The sequence below is a fragment of the Accipiter gentilis genome, chromosome 6 (genome assembly GCF_929443795.1).
Source record: "Accipiter gentilis chromosome 6, bAccGen1.1, whole genome shotgun sequence".
Classification (NCBI taxonomy): domain Eukaryota; kingdom Metazoa; phylum Chordata; class Aves; order Accipitriformes; family Accipitridae; genus Astur; species Astur gentilis.
The window spans coordinates 23,646,135-23,662,361 of record NC_064885.1 but is presented as its reverse complement, the minus strand read 5'-3'; the positions used below and the strand labels follow the sequence as shown (position 1 = coordinate 23,662,361).

The window sequence follows — 16,227 nt, the reverse complement described above, 5'->3', positions numbered from 1 at the left end:
GTTGCCCTGAGGGGCTGGTGGTAAGTGCGTCAGATTGCTCCAGACTGCTTACTTTGAGCGGTTGGGGAATGCCCTGTTTCCAACATTATTATCTTTTTTAATAACTAGAGGTTATGGTCTCTAATTTCTCATTCTGGCTGCCCCAGAGCCACTGTACCCTGGGGTGCTATACATTGAGTCCTGGCATCAATGGTTTCTGGCAGTCTGTGCTTGCTGGACTGGCGTCTGGGAAGTAAGAGGATGATTACAGGATGTGCTTCCCAGAAGTGTTCAGCCCAAATTCGGGTCGTGGGATCCTACCTCTAAGTGTGACTGGTCGGGGCCCTAAAGGAGGACTCTGAGAGTTACGGCAGTCTCTCTTTGTCTGGACTGCGTGGCCCATTTTCTCTGCTTCTCTCAATCCAATATAATGCAGTGGAGCATCAGTATTGGCTTCTTTAGGCTACAAAATTTATTGTTGTTTATATTGGGTCAGATTCTAACCTTAACTAGAGGGAAGAGTAACTGCAGTGTGACCTGCTTTGTGACCAGCGGCTCCAAAGCTGCTCGGGTCAGACAGCTGCTGACTAATTCCCCATCTTAGCAAATTGCTTATAGCTCTACAGTTTCTTAGAGCAATTCACAGCACTACGTATGTTCACCCTTCTTGTGTTAAATCATTCTAGTTTAAGCATTTAGAAATGTTTTGGTGCTGGTTTTTTTAAGTGGTTGTAATGTTCAGACAGATTTTTATAAATTGCCTTCCAACTAAAAGACTTGTTTTCCTGTTTGTTTTAAACTGGCATTCATATATACAGGAAATACACAGTATTCTGCCATGATTCTGTTGGCAACTATTAAGTTATCCTTGTCAGAACATGCCAACAGGCTTTCTTAGCAAGCTAGCAGAAAGAAAACAAGCAGTTCTCAGACTAAACAGACCCCATGCTTGAGTTGTAATACGGATCTCTTGCTAAATGCCATGTAGATTCTATAGTCTTTTGGTTTAAGGCAATCTTTGGGATTGCAGGTTGTAGATTCAGATCTTTGGAGTTACTCTAGACCTGCATTGCATTAGCTGACATCATTATTTGGCCTTCAGAATTGGAGGGCCAGTACCTGAAAATAATGTATTGCTGTCAAGAGCTGGTCCTCAGAAATTAATAGCCAGAACGAGCAGCCTCCTGGGTGTGCAAAATCTTCTTCATCACCCTTGTCTCATTGCAGTTCCGAATGTAAACCACAGGGAACTGTGGTCAGACCTCAGCTCCTATAATTGTTTTGATCTAAATTAGAGCACTTCTGGTATGCTGAAGTGGTCTGTGCTAAAACTGACGCAGAACTGGACATGCAACACAGAAAATACACAGGCTCTTTGTGGATCCTCAGAAGCTCCTGCATGTCTCCAAGAACTGGAGCTGGAGTAGAGTGGTAAAAATACAGCACTCTAATAATCCTCAAATACTACTATTTGTTGCTGCTAACAGCCTGGGTTTTCCTTCAAGCTTTTGATTTGATGCAAGTCAGAGCCAGCTTTTGTGGTTTGGCAAGATTTGCAGCACAGGTTCTTTTGAGAGAGGCAAGAAATGAAAACTTTAAAACAGGGGAAATGTTTAAAACATAATAATGCTGTTACCAGTCTTTAAAATCTCATTTTCTAGCCCCTTTCTTTATGAACACATCATTACAAACATAGCTGATGTGAGCTGGTCCCTAGGTTTGAGAGCTTGTCACTTGTTTTTCTCGGGACTCTTTGGCAATGGCTGGGTTGCAAAGCCTGGAAAGAAAGGGAAGATCACTTGTGCCTGTCATTTTGGGATGAAGGTGTCTGACAAGAGTATCCTGTGGCCAAGCTGGTGCTTCTCCTAAGCAGCTTAATTTCTAGTAACAAGGAGGGAAAGTTTAGTTCATAAGTATTACGGCTGATTGAAGGGATTGAAAGAAAGAGGCCAAGCTCAGCTGTCACACTGCTTCACATTATGTTGGCCAGGATTTTCAAGTGTGCATGGATAACCTTGGGCCCTTTACTCTAGTGGCATAGATTTAAAGTCTTTGCTTTTAATGCTAAAGCTTGAAAATGCTGGCCTGAATCTCGGCATGTCTCAGTTTCCAAGCTGGGAGGTGTTCCTCACCAGTCGTCATTCCTGGGGGAGGGAGAGGCAGACGGTGGGAAGACAGAGAGCTCGGGAATGTCTTGGGAGGCTTCCAGTGGCTCAGTTGAGCAATCAAGCCTCTAGATCCTTGTCCAAGTCCTAACCTGGCCCAGTCATCACTAGTACAAATGTTTGCTCCACTTATACAGAGGGAATAATGAAAAAAAAAAATAAAAAATGCATATGGTTAGTTTTTAAAGTGCACATCCAGCCCGCAGGCTCTTACTGGTCCCTTGGAGAAAGGCATAGCTGTCATACAGGCAGTGAAGAATGGGAATGCCAAACTCTAGCTCAGTTCTTCAGGCAAGCACATAGGTTCACATGTGCAAAAACCTTTCATGTGCTTATCCTTATGTACATACATGGCTTATGCATATGCTATGCATATGTTTGGAAATTTAGTCATACTAAAATGCATTCTCCTTTGTTAGCAAAGCCATTTGTTAGGAGTACTCAGAGCATGGGGGTGGTGTTACTCCGAAACATGAGCATTTATGCCTGGACAAGAGAGGGGAGTGGGTGAAAGGCCCAGGGGACCAACAGGAAGCAGAACTGAACACCAAGATTTTAGGAAAGAAAGGAACTGCTTTCTTTTTAATTTATTCTGGTACATGTAACTAAATAGGGCTAGATACTTCTCTCTTCACTTGATTTGAAGTCAGTGCGACGGCTAGTAGATTAGGTTGCTCTCTTACATGAAGAAAATTACCAGAATCTGGCCTGGAGAATGTTGCCTTTAGAAATTATTAAAAACACATTTGATTCTCTGTGTTGTATATCCTTTCACTGCTGTGAGATTATTTGATAATATAATTTACAAAATCCCATGTAAAACCCCATGATATTACAAGGTAAATATTCAAAGAGAAAACCTGAAATGTGCCATGTTCCCTTAAATGGGTTTTGTCCCAATTAAGAGAAGATCTTTTATCTTTTATTGTCTTGTTTTGATTTCCAAGAGGACTTTTCTTCGGTGTTACATTCTCAGAATTATTTTTTATTTATTTATTTATTTATTTAAGTAGTTAATAGTGGAGCAGGCTTTTAGTATCTACCCTGGAAGGTAAAAACCCTTAATCACAGTAACATCATTAGTGCTTTCAAGCATTTAATTTTGATGCTTGACAAAGTGCATAGCCATTGATAAGAACAACGAAGTGTTGTTGTGTGCAATTGAGGGAAAAAAGAAAAGTATGAAAACCCCTAAGCTTCAAGTAATTAAATTTAAATATGTTATTTGAATTTAGCTGAGATAATGTACAAACTGTGGGTATATTTTTCAATCAGTGAAAGACCCCTTGAGTAAACATGATCCATTTAAATTCAAATCATGGGGAGTGGAAAGTAAACCCTGCTGTGGTTAAGAAGGCATCTTCACTAAAACACTGGGCATTGTGTATCTTTGATATCTGAGTACTCATGTGCTGTAGTTTTAAAAAGGGCTGTTTTCACTCATGGATGCCTACATGCCAGGGACTTTATTGCATCTATTTATTTCCTGTTTTTTTCCTCCCTTCCCCTCTCCTAATTTGAACCAGTAATGAAAAACTGACACTCTGCTTCTGCCATCCTTTAAAGTGCCTCGAAACTGTTACAATTCAGCACTTATTAGCCTTGGGATATGGCTTTATGGCATTTGGGTGAAGTTTTTGTAGTACATCTGTGCTCTTTCTCTCTCTGTAGGCCACAAGCTCAGAACCGCAGTAATAAAACTACTAGTAGGTGTTTAATGGCAGGTTATTGAGGAAGTAGATAAAAGAAAATTGCAACATTCACATCAGTAGGGAGTGGGTTTTTTAAGGAAGAGGAACTGCTGAGCTTTGAACTAGGGAAAGTTACACTTGGTGCTTTTGTTCAAGGGGTCCCTTTTTTAGAAACCAAAATACCTCTTCATTCTTCCCTGTGAAGTGGGCTGTTCTGGTAGAATTGGTGCTTGGTATGTACAGTCTGTGCATGTGTGGCACAAAAACTTGCTGTTGTAAGTAATGACGATTGAGAAACAAGTTTTTGCTTAGTGTTCCTTTCCAAATATCAGGGAGTAGGGAGGAGGAAAGTGCAAAAAGTGAAAGAAAAAGTGATCTCACACTCTCTTCCAAGAGTATTATGTAATCTTATTGCGAACATCTTCATTGTGTATTTGGTCAAGCTGTCCTCAGTACGTTTTGTGTAGGAACGTGTGTATGTAATGAACAGTTGGCCCATGCACATATAAGAGAAGATTCTGTCTTTTATTCTGCTCGTGATCAAAGCATCATTTTACAACCTGTTACATGTTTATCTTCACGTCATCCCCAAGAGGCAATTTAAAGGCAAAAGGGAGAAGAACAAAGAATATAAATATTTTGCAGAAGCTCACCCAGAATGCTATGACTGCTGCCTGGATTGCCAGGGTGAGCAGGTAGCAGTGATGACCTTTTTATCCTGGACTCCACTGACCAGACTCTTACGCTCTTCTGGTAATATATGTCTAAGGAGACCCAGACCTGTTGTTCTTCCAGAAACGCCATCTTTCAACGACTCAGGTCAGCTGGTGGATCCTGGAAAACAAGGAAACAAATAAACCTGATTTGTAGGGCTATTTGCAGAAATAAGAGAGAACTGGTAATGGAGGATTTTATCCATGCAGTTGGATAACTGTAGTACTCCCCGTGGTTACTGAGCCCACTTCCTCAAGGTCCACAGAGTTGCAGATCACCATCCTATTGCATAGACTGTTTTAGGTCTGTGCTGCAGAGATGTCAAAGAGCTCCTGGACAGCCTCTTGCAATTCTGGTACCTCATCCTATACTTGGACTTCAGCACTCTTAGGATTTCTGTATAGCATATGGTGAGGCAGAATGTACAGTTAAAACAAAAAACTCGGAAAGAATTGCTCATCTGCAGAATACAGGACAAAAGAAGAGATTAAAAGTTAAGTGGGATGAATTTGTTTATGAAGGACAGGAAGGAAAAAAATAGGGCCATCCTTACAATTGTAATCGTAAGGAATAACAAAGGAATTGATGTACAAGTCCTCTATGTGTCCTGGAGGCCAGGAGCAGGTTGTTTATTCCAGTATGGTGTCATGACTAAGATCATCTGTCCATTTTTGAGAGACATGAGAAAGCACTTGTTAAACTGTATAAAGCTAAGCATCTTCCACAAGAAGGGGTAGTTAATATATATTCTTCTGCTACAAATAGCCATTTTACAACAGAGAAGAAATACATTTTCATACAGCACTTATCAGCCCAATATTGAAGGACTCACTAAATTTCAATATAAATGCCTGCAGAAATGAAATGGGAAACCAAGGAGGATAAAGGAAAGAAAGTGAACTTTCTCTCTACAATTCTTGAAGTCAGACCAGCATAAGTGACAGATTCTCAGTAAAAAGTATTGTTTGCCCTGCATGAGGCACCGATTAACTAAGCAGATTTCTCTCCAGCTGGTTTATCAATAATGTTGCACATGCATGTGTGCGTGTGTTTTAGGGTAACAAATCTGATTTCTAATTTATTAGCTAAGCAGTTATTCTTACTGCAAAGGGGGGAAAAAAAAAGTCTGTTGAGGATCTGTGAGATTATTAAGTAGGTTCTCAGTCATGCCACAGATATAACTTGATGGAGCATACCTGGATCCTCCCTGTTGGCTGTGTTTATAGTCTCCTCTGTCATCCAGTATTTGCCTTTGCATGTGAGAGACAGACAAGGAGAAAGAGAGGAAGGTTCTGGAGGCATTTCTAACAGAGATGCCAAACTGTCAAATAGTAAATCAGGAAGCAGCTCCCTGATGGTTTCACATCAAGAGGAGACACCCTTTTGTGACTGTGCGGCGTCTACTGGTTATTTTCACTTCCATCAGAACTGTCTGATATGGTCAAGTAGGTTTGAGGCTTTCAACACTCAATTTTCCTTTCATTTATTGTGACTGTTTTATTTATTTGTCTTTCTCAGTAGTTTTGAAGGATATGTGTTTCAAGGATACTTTTTACTCTCTTAACATTTTCATGGATCCTCATCCCAAAGTTAAGGGTAAAAAAAGAAACAGAAAGGGAAAGGGGGGGAAAAAGAGCAACATGGCTACAGCTTCAGGGGACAAAAGAAGAAATGTATTCAATTTAGGAAGACCTCTAATCTCTGGTTATACAGGAGAGCTTTGTTAGATAAGATTAAAAATTTCATGAATGTCCCTTTTTATCCCTGGAGACTCCACCATTTATACCAGCTATTGTCAGCATCAAAAGAGCTTGATAACAGCTGGCTAGAGACGTGACCACACAGCAACACAACAGCAAGAAGGGGGCAGCCGGGTTCATAAATCTTCAGAAAACCCATTCCCCCAGCGCAGCCATGAATCTGCTGCTATCACAGTCAAAGGGAGAATGCATTGTCCTCCAGCCAGTCAAAAACCTGAACTTCAGCATTAGCAGGGGCCCTATTGAAAGTATAGGGTGCACAATGAGATGTTTTCCATTATCTTCTTCATTGCAGCCCTTATTACTGCACAGAGATACAGTTTAAAGGATCTTTGAGTTTCTCTTGTTGCTAGGTAGAGTTTTTCCAAAAATCACGCAGCCCTAACCCAGTGTAATCCTGCTTTTTCTATTCATCGCATCAATATAGCGCCACATGGGACAGGGTCAGATAATGCCAGTTTGGTACACAATGGACCAATCTCTGAAATCTTCTGCCTGGGAAGGGGCTATCAAAGCCGGAATCTGGCCTTTGGGCGCTGAGCTTCAGAATTCTCCAGGGACTGCTCAGAGACTCGGGCATAAGCAGGGCAATTTAGGAAGCACAAATTGGCTCAGGCTCTTGAAATACAAGTTTCCTGGTTTTCATGGGAGGGTCCAAATTCATATGTATTCTGCTTTATTCTGGTCTTAACTTAATTCAGTGGCAATATTTTCTTGGCTTTAGAGAAAACCAGATTGGTCCCTCAGGAATTTCATAGTTCCTGTAAAGCAAATAACTAATGAAGTAACATCAGTTAATTTTCAGAGGTGGAAGAAGGTAATCACTGTGGACCAAAACAAAAGTACAAGTCTATGCACTGTGCCTAACAAAGGACAAAAATAAGGCAGAATCTTTTAGTACTATAGCCTCTTATGGAGGTTTGTACCTGGGCATCATGAACATTGCAGTGTTTAGGGAACTGTACTGTTACTTCAACCCCCGCCTGTCTAATATTGCCCAGAATCCAAGAACAATCTTTATTAGAGAGGATTAAATGCAATTTTGTTACAGAAAACAGGAAAAATAATTAATGCTTCTAATCCTCCCCCACCCCGCAAGAAAAACACAAATTTCTGAAAGTGCTCATGTTGTGAAAGCTATGATTAAAAATATATGTTCCTCATTAAAACTAAATTATTGCTTATAAATTCTTTTTTTTTTCCTGTCAGCTCCATCCCCAATTGCTTTGATCCAGGCTAAAGAGATAACAAGGCACAGCGTTGCCTTGGCTTGGCTGGAACCTGACAGGCCAAACGGAGTCATCCTGGAGTATGAAGTCAAATACTATGAAAAGGTAGCGTTCAAAAATGGACAAGCAAGGAGTTTTGTTTGGTTTTGGGGAGAGCTTTTTACTTCAATCCATTAAGGTTTATTTCCAGATAGGATTCCATCATTTGAAACCAGATAGATTCAGTATAATAAAATTCAGTTAAGGATTTCATGCACTTGCGTGGTTGCTTGAAAGGATAAGACTCATAGGCTGTTCTAGCTGTATGGTACGAGCTTATTTTGTTATTCTTTCCTACCTAGGACCTGAGCTTTTATAGCAAGCATATTTATAATGAGAATCAATAATGTTGGGCAGAAGTGAGACATTAGCTTTACTTCATAGGCAGAAGTATAATAATGAAGTATATAACACAGTAGTAATAATAATAATAATAATAATATGTGTTTGCCGATAGCTTCTGCTTAAAGTGATAGTGTGGGCTGGATGGTTTTTAATAGAGTATAAGGAAAGAAAATTACATTCTTCATACTTTCCAAGTTAGAGGGAGATGTTATTCCTACAAATAACTTCTCAAGTATGCAACTCTTAAAAGAGCTATTTTCTTTGACGGTTCTCTGCAAAAATGAACAATTATGTGTTCTTGTGCTTGTGTGCGCTCTCTCTCACATGCAGATGCATACTTCTAAATCTTTTTATAAAGATAATCACTTACTTGCTTCCCTAATACATACAGAAAAAGTTATCTGATTTGTAGGGAAGCTAGACTATTACATTTTCTGATGGATTTTCCAGCCAAAAATAGAACGGTTTTTAAGATTGGACTTTGTAGAAGACATTTTCTAAATATTTTCTTTCTTAAAATATTTTTATCATTTTTTTTATATGGCTCCTGGCTGGTAGGAAGAAAAAAAAAATTGCCAGCATGTGTGAGTAAAATGTTGCTTGTTCGTCAAGAGGATCCTATTTGAAGGCTTGGCTATTTTCCAAAGGATTTCATTGTGTGATTTCTTAAATAATCAGTGATATACGAGCATCATACCTACTGCCTCATCATCCTTTTGTGGCTTGCTCAGAGCTCCATGCAGCACACAGTGCGAGGGGTATTGAGCAAGGCCGACAGCAGGAGCCCTTGGGACATATTTTGAGAATTCCATTGTTGCTACTCATCTTGTTTCATCATGACAATTTTGGCAAGGAAGTGGGGTTCCACGGTTCATGGTGCAGTGAGATATTTTTACTTGATCACCACTGTGTTCTTTTGTTGTTAGGACCAAAACGAGCGCAGCTATCGCATTGTGAAAACAGCCTCCAGGAATACTGACATTAAAGGCTTGAATCCCCTGACTTCGTATGTGTTTCATGTGCGGGCCAGGACAGCAGCAGGGTATGGAGACTTCAGTGGACCATTTGAGTTCACAACTAACACAGGTAATGACATGCCCACTGATTTCTTTTTTTTTCCTTAAGCAAAGAGTGCAAATGTAACTGAGCTGTGTGTTGGGAGTTTCCCGTTGGTTGCTTGAACTGTGGTGTGTCTGTTCTGTGAAAATGTTCTTCCATGACTGCGTGGTTGTTAGCGATGAATCTGACCCAAGACATCTATTTGGATATGCCATATTCTAGATTCTAGCAATTCAGTGTGGCATAAGGAGACACGCACGGTATAAACACTTGGAAGCCGTTGATGCTTGAGAGATTCGTGTACCTATTTTGTTTACTCTAAATGTAGATGTCTGCACATGTTTTTGGAATATCTCATTTACAGGAGAATAGAACTCTCTTACTTCCCTTTGCAAGCTAGTGACATAGGTTGGTTAGGTATCCTATATCAGCTCACATATTTGCACTTTTCCTTAGACAGTCATATAAAGACAGAATGTTCGAAATTACATTGTCAGTGGAGCTTTTCACTTGCTCAAGGAAACATGCAAATTTAGCCCCCATAATGTTTGCCTTTTGGTGACAGGAAGGGAATGTGACAAGCCTATTTTATTTGGGACATACAGGTCTGCTTAAATCAATTTAAGGTCATGCCAGTTAGCTGCAACATCCTTCAGCATGTTAACGGCCGAAAATAATCAATGCAGCAGGAAAAGGGTAAAAGAACTTACTCTTTTTGTGTCAGCTGGGGAGTGATCATCTGGCCGCACTGAGAGAAAAAGGAGGAGGAAAGAAGAGTGGAAAGCAATTAGAAATGCAAAAAAAATAGCCATTATACCCTCTGAGCAACACTGAAGGGGAGAATGAGAGGGAGTCCTTGTTCCCAGTCAACTGAAGTTCCCCAAATCATTATCAAACATCATGTCTTCAGCTAATTAGGGCCTTGTTGGAAAATTGTGTCAAATGACTATATAATAAAGGCCTAAAAGCAGATTTGAGTGCTACTCTAAACTGCCTTCACAAGACAGAAAGCCTCATTGAGTGCTACCTTAGTTGATTTTTTGAGGGTGTCTGACACTAATGCTCCCTTTTCTGTTTCCAGTTCCTTCCCCCATCATTGGCGATGGTACCAATCCCACAGTGCTTCTTGTTTCAGTGGCTGGCAGTGTTGTTCTTGTGGTCATTCTCATTGCAGCCTTTGTCATCAGCAGGAGGTAAGAACTTAAGCTTCTGTCTCCCCCTCTCTCTTTCATGAGGGAGCTTTTTGTCTTCTCCAAACAAAGCTAAATTCTTTGATTAGCATCATAAACAGTGCATTTGCATTACAAGCTTTCTCCCATGTAGCTTTGATCTTCTCAACATTAGTACCAACCAGCATGTGATGTAATGGCAATAGTTCCAGCTCTATTTGCCCTTCAAATGCAAAGCTGATTCCAATAACTGGCATTGAGAAGCAAGCCAGCTAGAGATTTGTGGTTAGTGTAATTTGAAGTTAAGTTTAATGGGTATGGGTACAGTAGATTTTCTTGGACTGACTCCTGATAGACAGGGAATAAACAACTGCACTGTTGTGAACTAAGCCATTAGACTGCTATGCTTGTGATTTTTGTGTTAGTCTGTATGAGTCTGCATTAGTCTTTTGGGTTAGTCCTTCCAGCGTGAATGGATATGACTGTAAAATAGAAGCCATAGTCATTCAGCATCATATGCAGTAACACAGCAGACTGGATCGATGGTTATTTTGTCAGAGCAGGACCATAATCTTCTACCAAGTAGTTGTTCATTCTCCCACATTCAACCCAGGCATCAGGAACAATCCTGTGAATGGGACGACAGTGTAGCAGAAACACAGTGTGAGTGCTTCTGTCTTCATCTTTGCGTTCAGTCTCATTTAAAAAGATAAGCACGATTTTGCTTCAGTGTAATTCTGAGATAAAACTGGATGTGTCATTACTGCTTCTGAAGCCTGGGATCTGAGGGATGCACATTTTCTCAGTCTCTGTTGATCAGTTTAATGACATCGGCCATAAATGTGCACAAATTCCTTTTGATTTGCTCTCTTACTTTAAATTGTCTTAAAGAGCAGTTAAGTCACTACAACTGTAATATCTGGAAAGTAGACATGCATTGTTATAGCTTTCTGTGGGTGTTCAACTCAAAGCCTCCATGCTGACAAGAAGAAAGAAGAGCAGAACATATGAAAATGTAATGTGGAGAGACAGGTTTATTAAAAGCCATTGCAACAGAAAATAGCATCACTGAGCTTGATGACTTAATCTCCTCTCGGCTTTTATTGATCACTTTATTATTTAAGGCAGGATTGATAGCAGGATACATTGGATTTCTAATTATGAGTCGCCACCTTGGAGAATTGAGCCTGTCGAGCTGCTTTGAGATGATTCCTTCCCCTCCTCCCCCTACAAAAAAATGTCACTTCCCAAGGCTGATAAACACTGCTTGGTGATTGGCCCTCAATGGATCACTTTTTAGAAAATGAAATGTCAACCCCTTGCCCTCATATTGATTCTCTTTAGTATCGGCCATAAAGCTGTCAAAGGAAAGGCTGCCTGGAGCCAGGTAGCTGACAGACTCACTGATGCGGGTGAGCACTCAGCCAGGTCTTCTCACCGCTCAGGCTGTCTGTTCAGTCATCTTTGCCCACAAGTGTTCAACTTGGACAAAGACAAGACAAAGAGCAGGTGAGCAGTAGGGACAAACGGCTGGTCCAAGCACTGATGGGAATGGAGATAAGAGTATCCTGGTGGCCATGGGTTCAGAGATGTCCCGTAGCTCTGCACTGGTAGGTCTCAGAGAGGCTGTGGAAGGGGAAAGACATAGCAAGATGAATGAAATACTAGGACAGTGAAACTGCTCTGTGCATACTAATGCATGATGTCTTGCTAATTAATAGCCTTCCTCAATACACAGCTCTCCAGTACTGGAAGTAGCTCTCAATAAACAGAACCTAATAGTCCCTATTACTCTAATGATTTTAACCACTTTACCAATGTCATTTAGAGGTGTGGGCTTTGGGGATATTTCATGATGTTCCTACGCCAGCAGAAGTTAATAGCAAAATAATTATATTTTGTTCCAAAATGACTTCAGATGAGAGAAAAGCTTTTCTGTCCATACAGCCCCCATGAGGAGGTATTGTAGTCTAGCTGTGACCTAAAAGTCGTATTTGTACAATCAAAGCCGTGCTTTGGCCTGCAGACATGGCCTTTCTGCATCCGTGAGCCAAATGTGCGAACTGGGCATATGCTGTAGGTGCCCACTTTTGAACCCTGGGTTATTACTACTAATTTAGCGTTACATTTTTTCAAGTCACTGCTCAAATCCCAAAATTCATCTTTACAACAGAATTTGTCAAAGGACTTTGCCTTCAGGCAGGTCAAGCTGTTTGGTTCTGTCCTGCAACCACGTCGTTTGTGTTAACATGAGACCTAATCTGCCTAAATGTTAGTTTAAACTTACTGAGGTTAAGATGAGTGTATCCATAGAGCAGAGTGCAGGAGGTAGCATGAGTGTTTCTAAACCCCCTGCTGCAGGAACACTGAGTGAAATTACAGTATCTCAAATAGAGTTCTAAAGGATTTGGGAAAGTCCAAAACAGAAAGAGCCACTTTCTAAAAGGGCTTGCATGGAGTAAGATGGCCCTACAGAATCCTCTGGTCATCTGAAAGTTTCTCTCAGTAATTCTTCCAATTGGTAGCTTGATTTATCTTCTGCTCCGTCAACGGCTGAACACATTTGCCCACCTTCTGCGGACAGTGTTGGATGAGATGCTCCGCCGGCCTGGTGCCTGGCCACCGCAGCACTCCCAGCCCCTCTTTTGTTTGGAGAGGAGGAGGTGGGAGCAGCAGTGCGGCACCAGGTCCTTGCTGTTTCACTTCAGTGCGTGCTAATTACCTTCTGTTGTTACCTCCTCTTCACGGCCAGCCCCCACCTGTAGGTCAGCCCGTGTCTCTGACTACCGCAGTTTCTGAAAGCTTCTGTGTTCTTTTCCTGAATGCCGGCTATTTTATCACCACCACCCAAATCCCTGTAATTAAGGGGTTCAAATTTGCGACAAAGGCTCCCTTCTGCCACTCAGGTGAGCTGCTCCTAAAGGCAGCTCCAGCCCCGCGTGCCCCATGGTGCGGGGCTCGGGGGCTGCTCTGGGGGACAATGGCAGGCAGGAGTGTCCTGCCCCCAGCCAAGCAGGAGAGGTCAACAGGTGACACAGGGAGAAGTGGAAGTAGGTAGTTAGTTCGGAAGGTATTATTTAAACTTAATAAGCTACCATTATATTGCTTGAACAGCAATCCCTTTGTTTCCCTTTGCTTTTTGCATGTCTTTGGGTTTTAGTAGGGGAAGGTTATTTTTTTTATCTGTTGTTCAGGTGCTTGTACTTTTAAAAATAAGATAAAGAGCATTTTTCGTACTTAAAATGCTTTCATGCAAAGCCTGTTTGTGTTTCATATTTCCCATCTGTGCCTAAACATTAATAAAATGAATTTGAAGGGCTCCTGCTTAAAATGCAGAATCTTTTTTTTTTTTCTTCCTTTTTTTTCTTTCCCCTGAGAGAAACTGTATAATACCCAAAACCATCTCTACAATCTCCTTAGCTGACTTGGTCCTGTACAGCACTGCGTGAGATTTGTGCTGCCTCTTCTTACTCAGTTCAGTAACTGGGAGCAGAACATACATAGTCCTTTTATTTAACTCAGCTCTGTTATACCAGTGCTGTAAGTCGTCGGGCAGATAAATGGTTTAAATTGATGTTTGCACCCAGTGTGGTTTTTAATAATGCTCTTCTTGTGATTTGGAGCCATTTGCGTTTAATTGACTTTCATCAAGAAAAGAAGCTCCCAACCGTTTATGGTTGAATGTGTACCTGCTTTTTATGTCTCAACACAAGTCCTGTTGATGTTCTTGGGAGCTGTGAGGTTTGGTTCAAAGATCAGGTAGCTTCACATGTCAAACAGGATTTTTTTTCCTTCTGTCTCATGGTTAATTTATAGCTTTTATTATTGGCATAGTGTGTTTAACACCCAGCACTAAAAGACTGCAAAGACAAAGGCTGGGAAATGGCCTTTCAGCTGACAGCGATGGGAAGCTGCCATTCCCCGCAGGCCAGGTGCAGAGTGGGAAGTGAGATGCTTTTCGCTAATGGGCGGAAGGGTTTTGCTGACGGGAGGGGAATGGTGAGACTCAGGAAGATTTGCTGCAAGTGAGGCTCTAAGTCATGTGTTTTCTTCCTGTTACCTACGAGTTTTGGACCCCTTTTAACTTACATCTCCTGATAGGTCTTTCTCTCAGCCACTCCCATTTTCCTCCTGTACCCATTCACCATTTTCAGACTTTTAACCCAGTCTCACACCAGTGTCCCTGGCAGACCTGGTCATCTCCTGCCCCACTCCAGGCAGCGGGTTGCATGTTGCAACAGTGCCAGTTTTGTCTCCTGTTCTCTGGGTCTGGTTTCTCCTTCTGCCTTCCCCCTTCTTCACTCCAGCCCAGACTCTTGCCAGTTAGCTAACTTGAGTCTGACACGCTGGGAGACCTGGACTTCCATAAGAACAGGCAAACTAAGGAGTAAGCAACAATAAGCCCTTCTCTTCGGCAATGTCTGTTCTTATGCCTCGTTCTGAACTTCCTCTGAATGGTGGGTAAAAGTCCAAATCAAATCTCTACATCTACATACCATTAGATGCTGGGGAACCTCAAATCCCAGTACACATTTGGCTGAGCTGACTCCCTAATATCTTCCCTAACAGACTAACCTCTTATATTAACTTTTCTTGATACCACTTACCCATTGAAGTGTAAAGCTGCACTGATTAAATACATAACTGGATACAATATCATGTGCGTAGGTTTCGAAAAGTAATCTATAGAATTAACATACTATACTACATTATTGTCTCCAACTCAGAGGGTTAGTAGAGGAGCTCTGTGAGGAGGAGTTCTTTGCCCCCTTCAATTGTACAGTGATTAAAAGAATAAACAACATCCTTGGGATCTGCATTTTTGATGGTCAGGGGGTTTTTTTGCTGCCATCCCGATTTCTGTGTTAACAGACTTGTTTCCAGTTTTATATTTGCAGTTAAATAAGTGTGTTGGTATTGGCATTTGCCTAATTATGTTTGAAAATCCACCTGCCAAAACACCTCTGTTGTAGCATTTAAATCCATACATGATAGGGCTAAAAAGCAGTTTGGTGCCTTTTTGGACAGAATTGCAAATAAACATTTGAAAAAAAAGTGGCCAAAATGCAAGCTTTCTTTTTTTTCTTTAAATGCCAAGATACAGATGGATTTGTGTTTCCCTTGATGCTTTTTTGATGCCAGTAAGACTTACAGCAGTTTGAGAGGAGTCTCCTACCCCGCTGGTAGGTGTACGTTGTGTCATGGGCTATTGTAGGGGAGCTGCCGAACACAGGTTGTGGCAGGTGCAAACAGCTCAAGTCTCAGCAGGTCAAGAAGACTGAGCTCGTCTCAAAGTAAGATACTTATTTTGAACTGTAATGTTCTTTCTTTGTTCTGACAGGCGCAGTAAGTACAGTAAGGCTAAGCAAGAGGCAGATGAGGAGAAGCATTTGAACCAAGGTAAAAGGCAGTGGTGCTTGGGTTTTTTGATTTGGTTTGTAAAACATGTCCCACGTTCTGATGCTTGGGGAGTAAGGGATGACATTGCTCTTGAGATGAATATGTCTCTGTTTTCCTGTCTTGCAAACATCCTTCTTCAAAACTATGTACTTTAGTAACAGGAAAAGTAGAAATATCTGGGTAAAAAGTTTTGAGGGAGCAGACAGGAGAAAGGTTCATCAAATTTTTCCACTGTTGCTTTCCCCTGAAAGACATCTCTTCTTGGCCAGTGATATCTAGGCATGATTTTTTTCCCCACAATACTCTGCTAAAGCAGTTTCTGGATGGGCCGGAGGCAATCCTGCAGGAAAGGGTATATGAACTTTGCTGCGTTTTTTCCAGGACTGAATCCTACCATTACTTCCATCTCAGTCATCCAGGTACCAAACCTAGGACCTAGGCTCAGAATTTCTTGGCTCACAAAAGGGAAATGGGATGTGTTTTAATCTCACAGGTCCATAGAGAGGCTATTGGCCTGTTAGTGATGGCAGTGATTTGTAAAGCTTGTTTATTGGCAAAAGCCTGATTCCTTACATCAATATTGGGAAATATTAAATGTTTACATTAAAAAAAAATTGCATCAGGGGAAAAATACATTAAGTCCTTCCTTCCTTCATCAGTCATTCCTGGCTTACTGT

The 16,227-nt window shown here is 41.2% G+C and overlaps 1 protein-coding gene across 1 annotated transcript in view; it reads left to right on the top strand.

Annotated features, from left to right (window-relative positions):
* Positions 1–16,227, top strand: part of EPHA4 (EPH receptor A4) — a 107,451-nt gene that overhangs the window by 72,524 nt on the left and 18,700 nt on the right. Inside the window, exons 6-9 of the mRNA XM_049803648.1 lie at positions 7,519–7,643; positions 8,849–9,008; positions 10,063–10,174; positions 15,492–15,550. Coding sequence (XP_049659605.1) covers positions 7,519–7,643; positions 8,849–9,008; positions 10,063–10,174; positions 15,492–15,550 — 456 coding nt within the window. The remainder of the gene's footprint in view (positions 1–7,518; positions 7,644–8,848; positions 9,009–10,062; positions 10,175–15,491; positions 15,551–16,227) is intronic.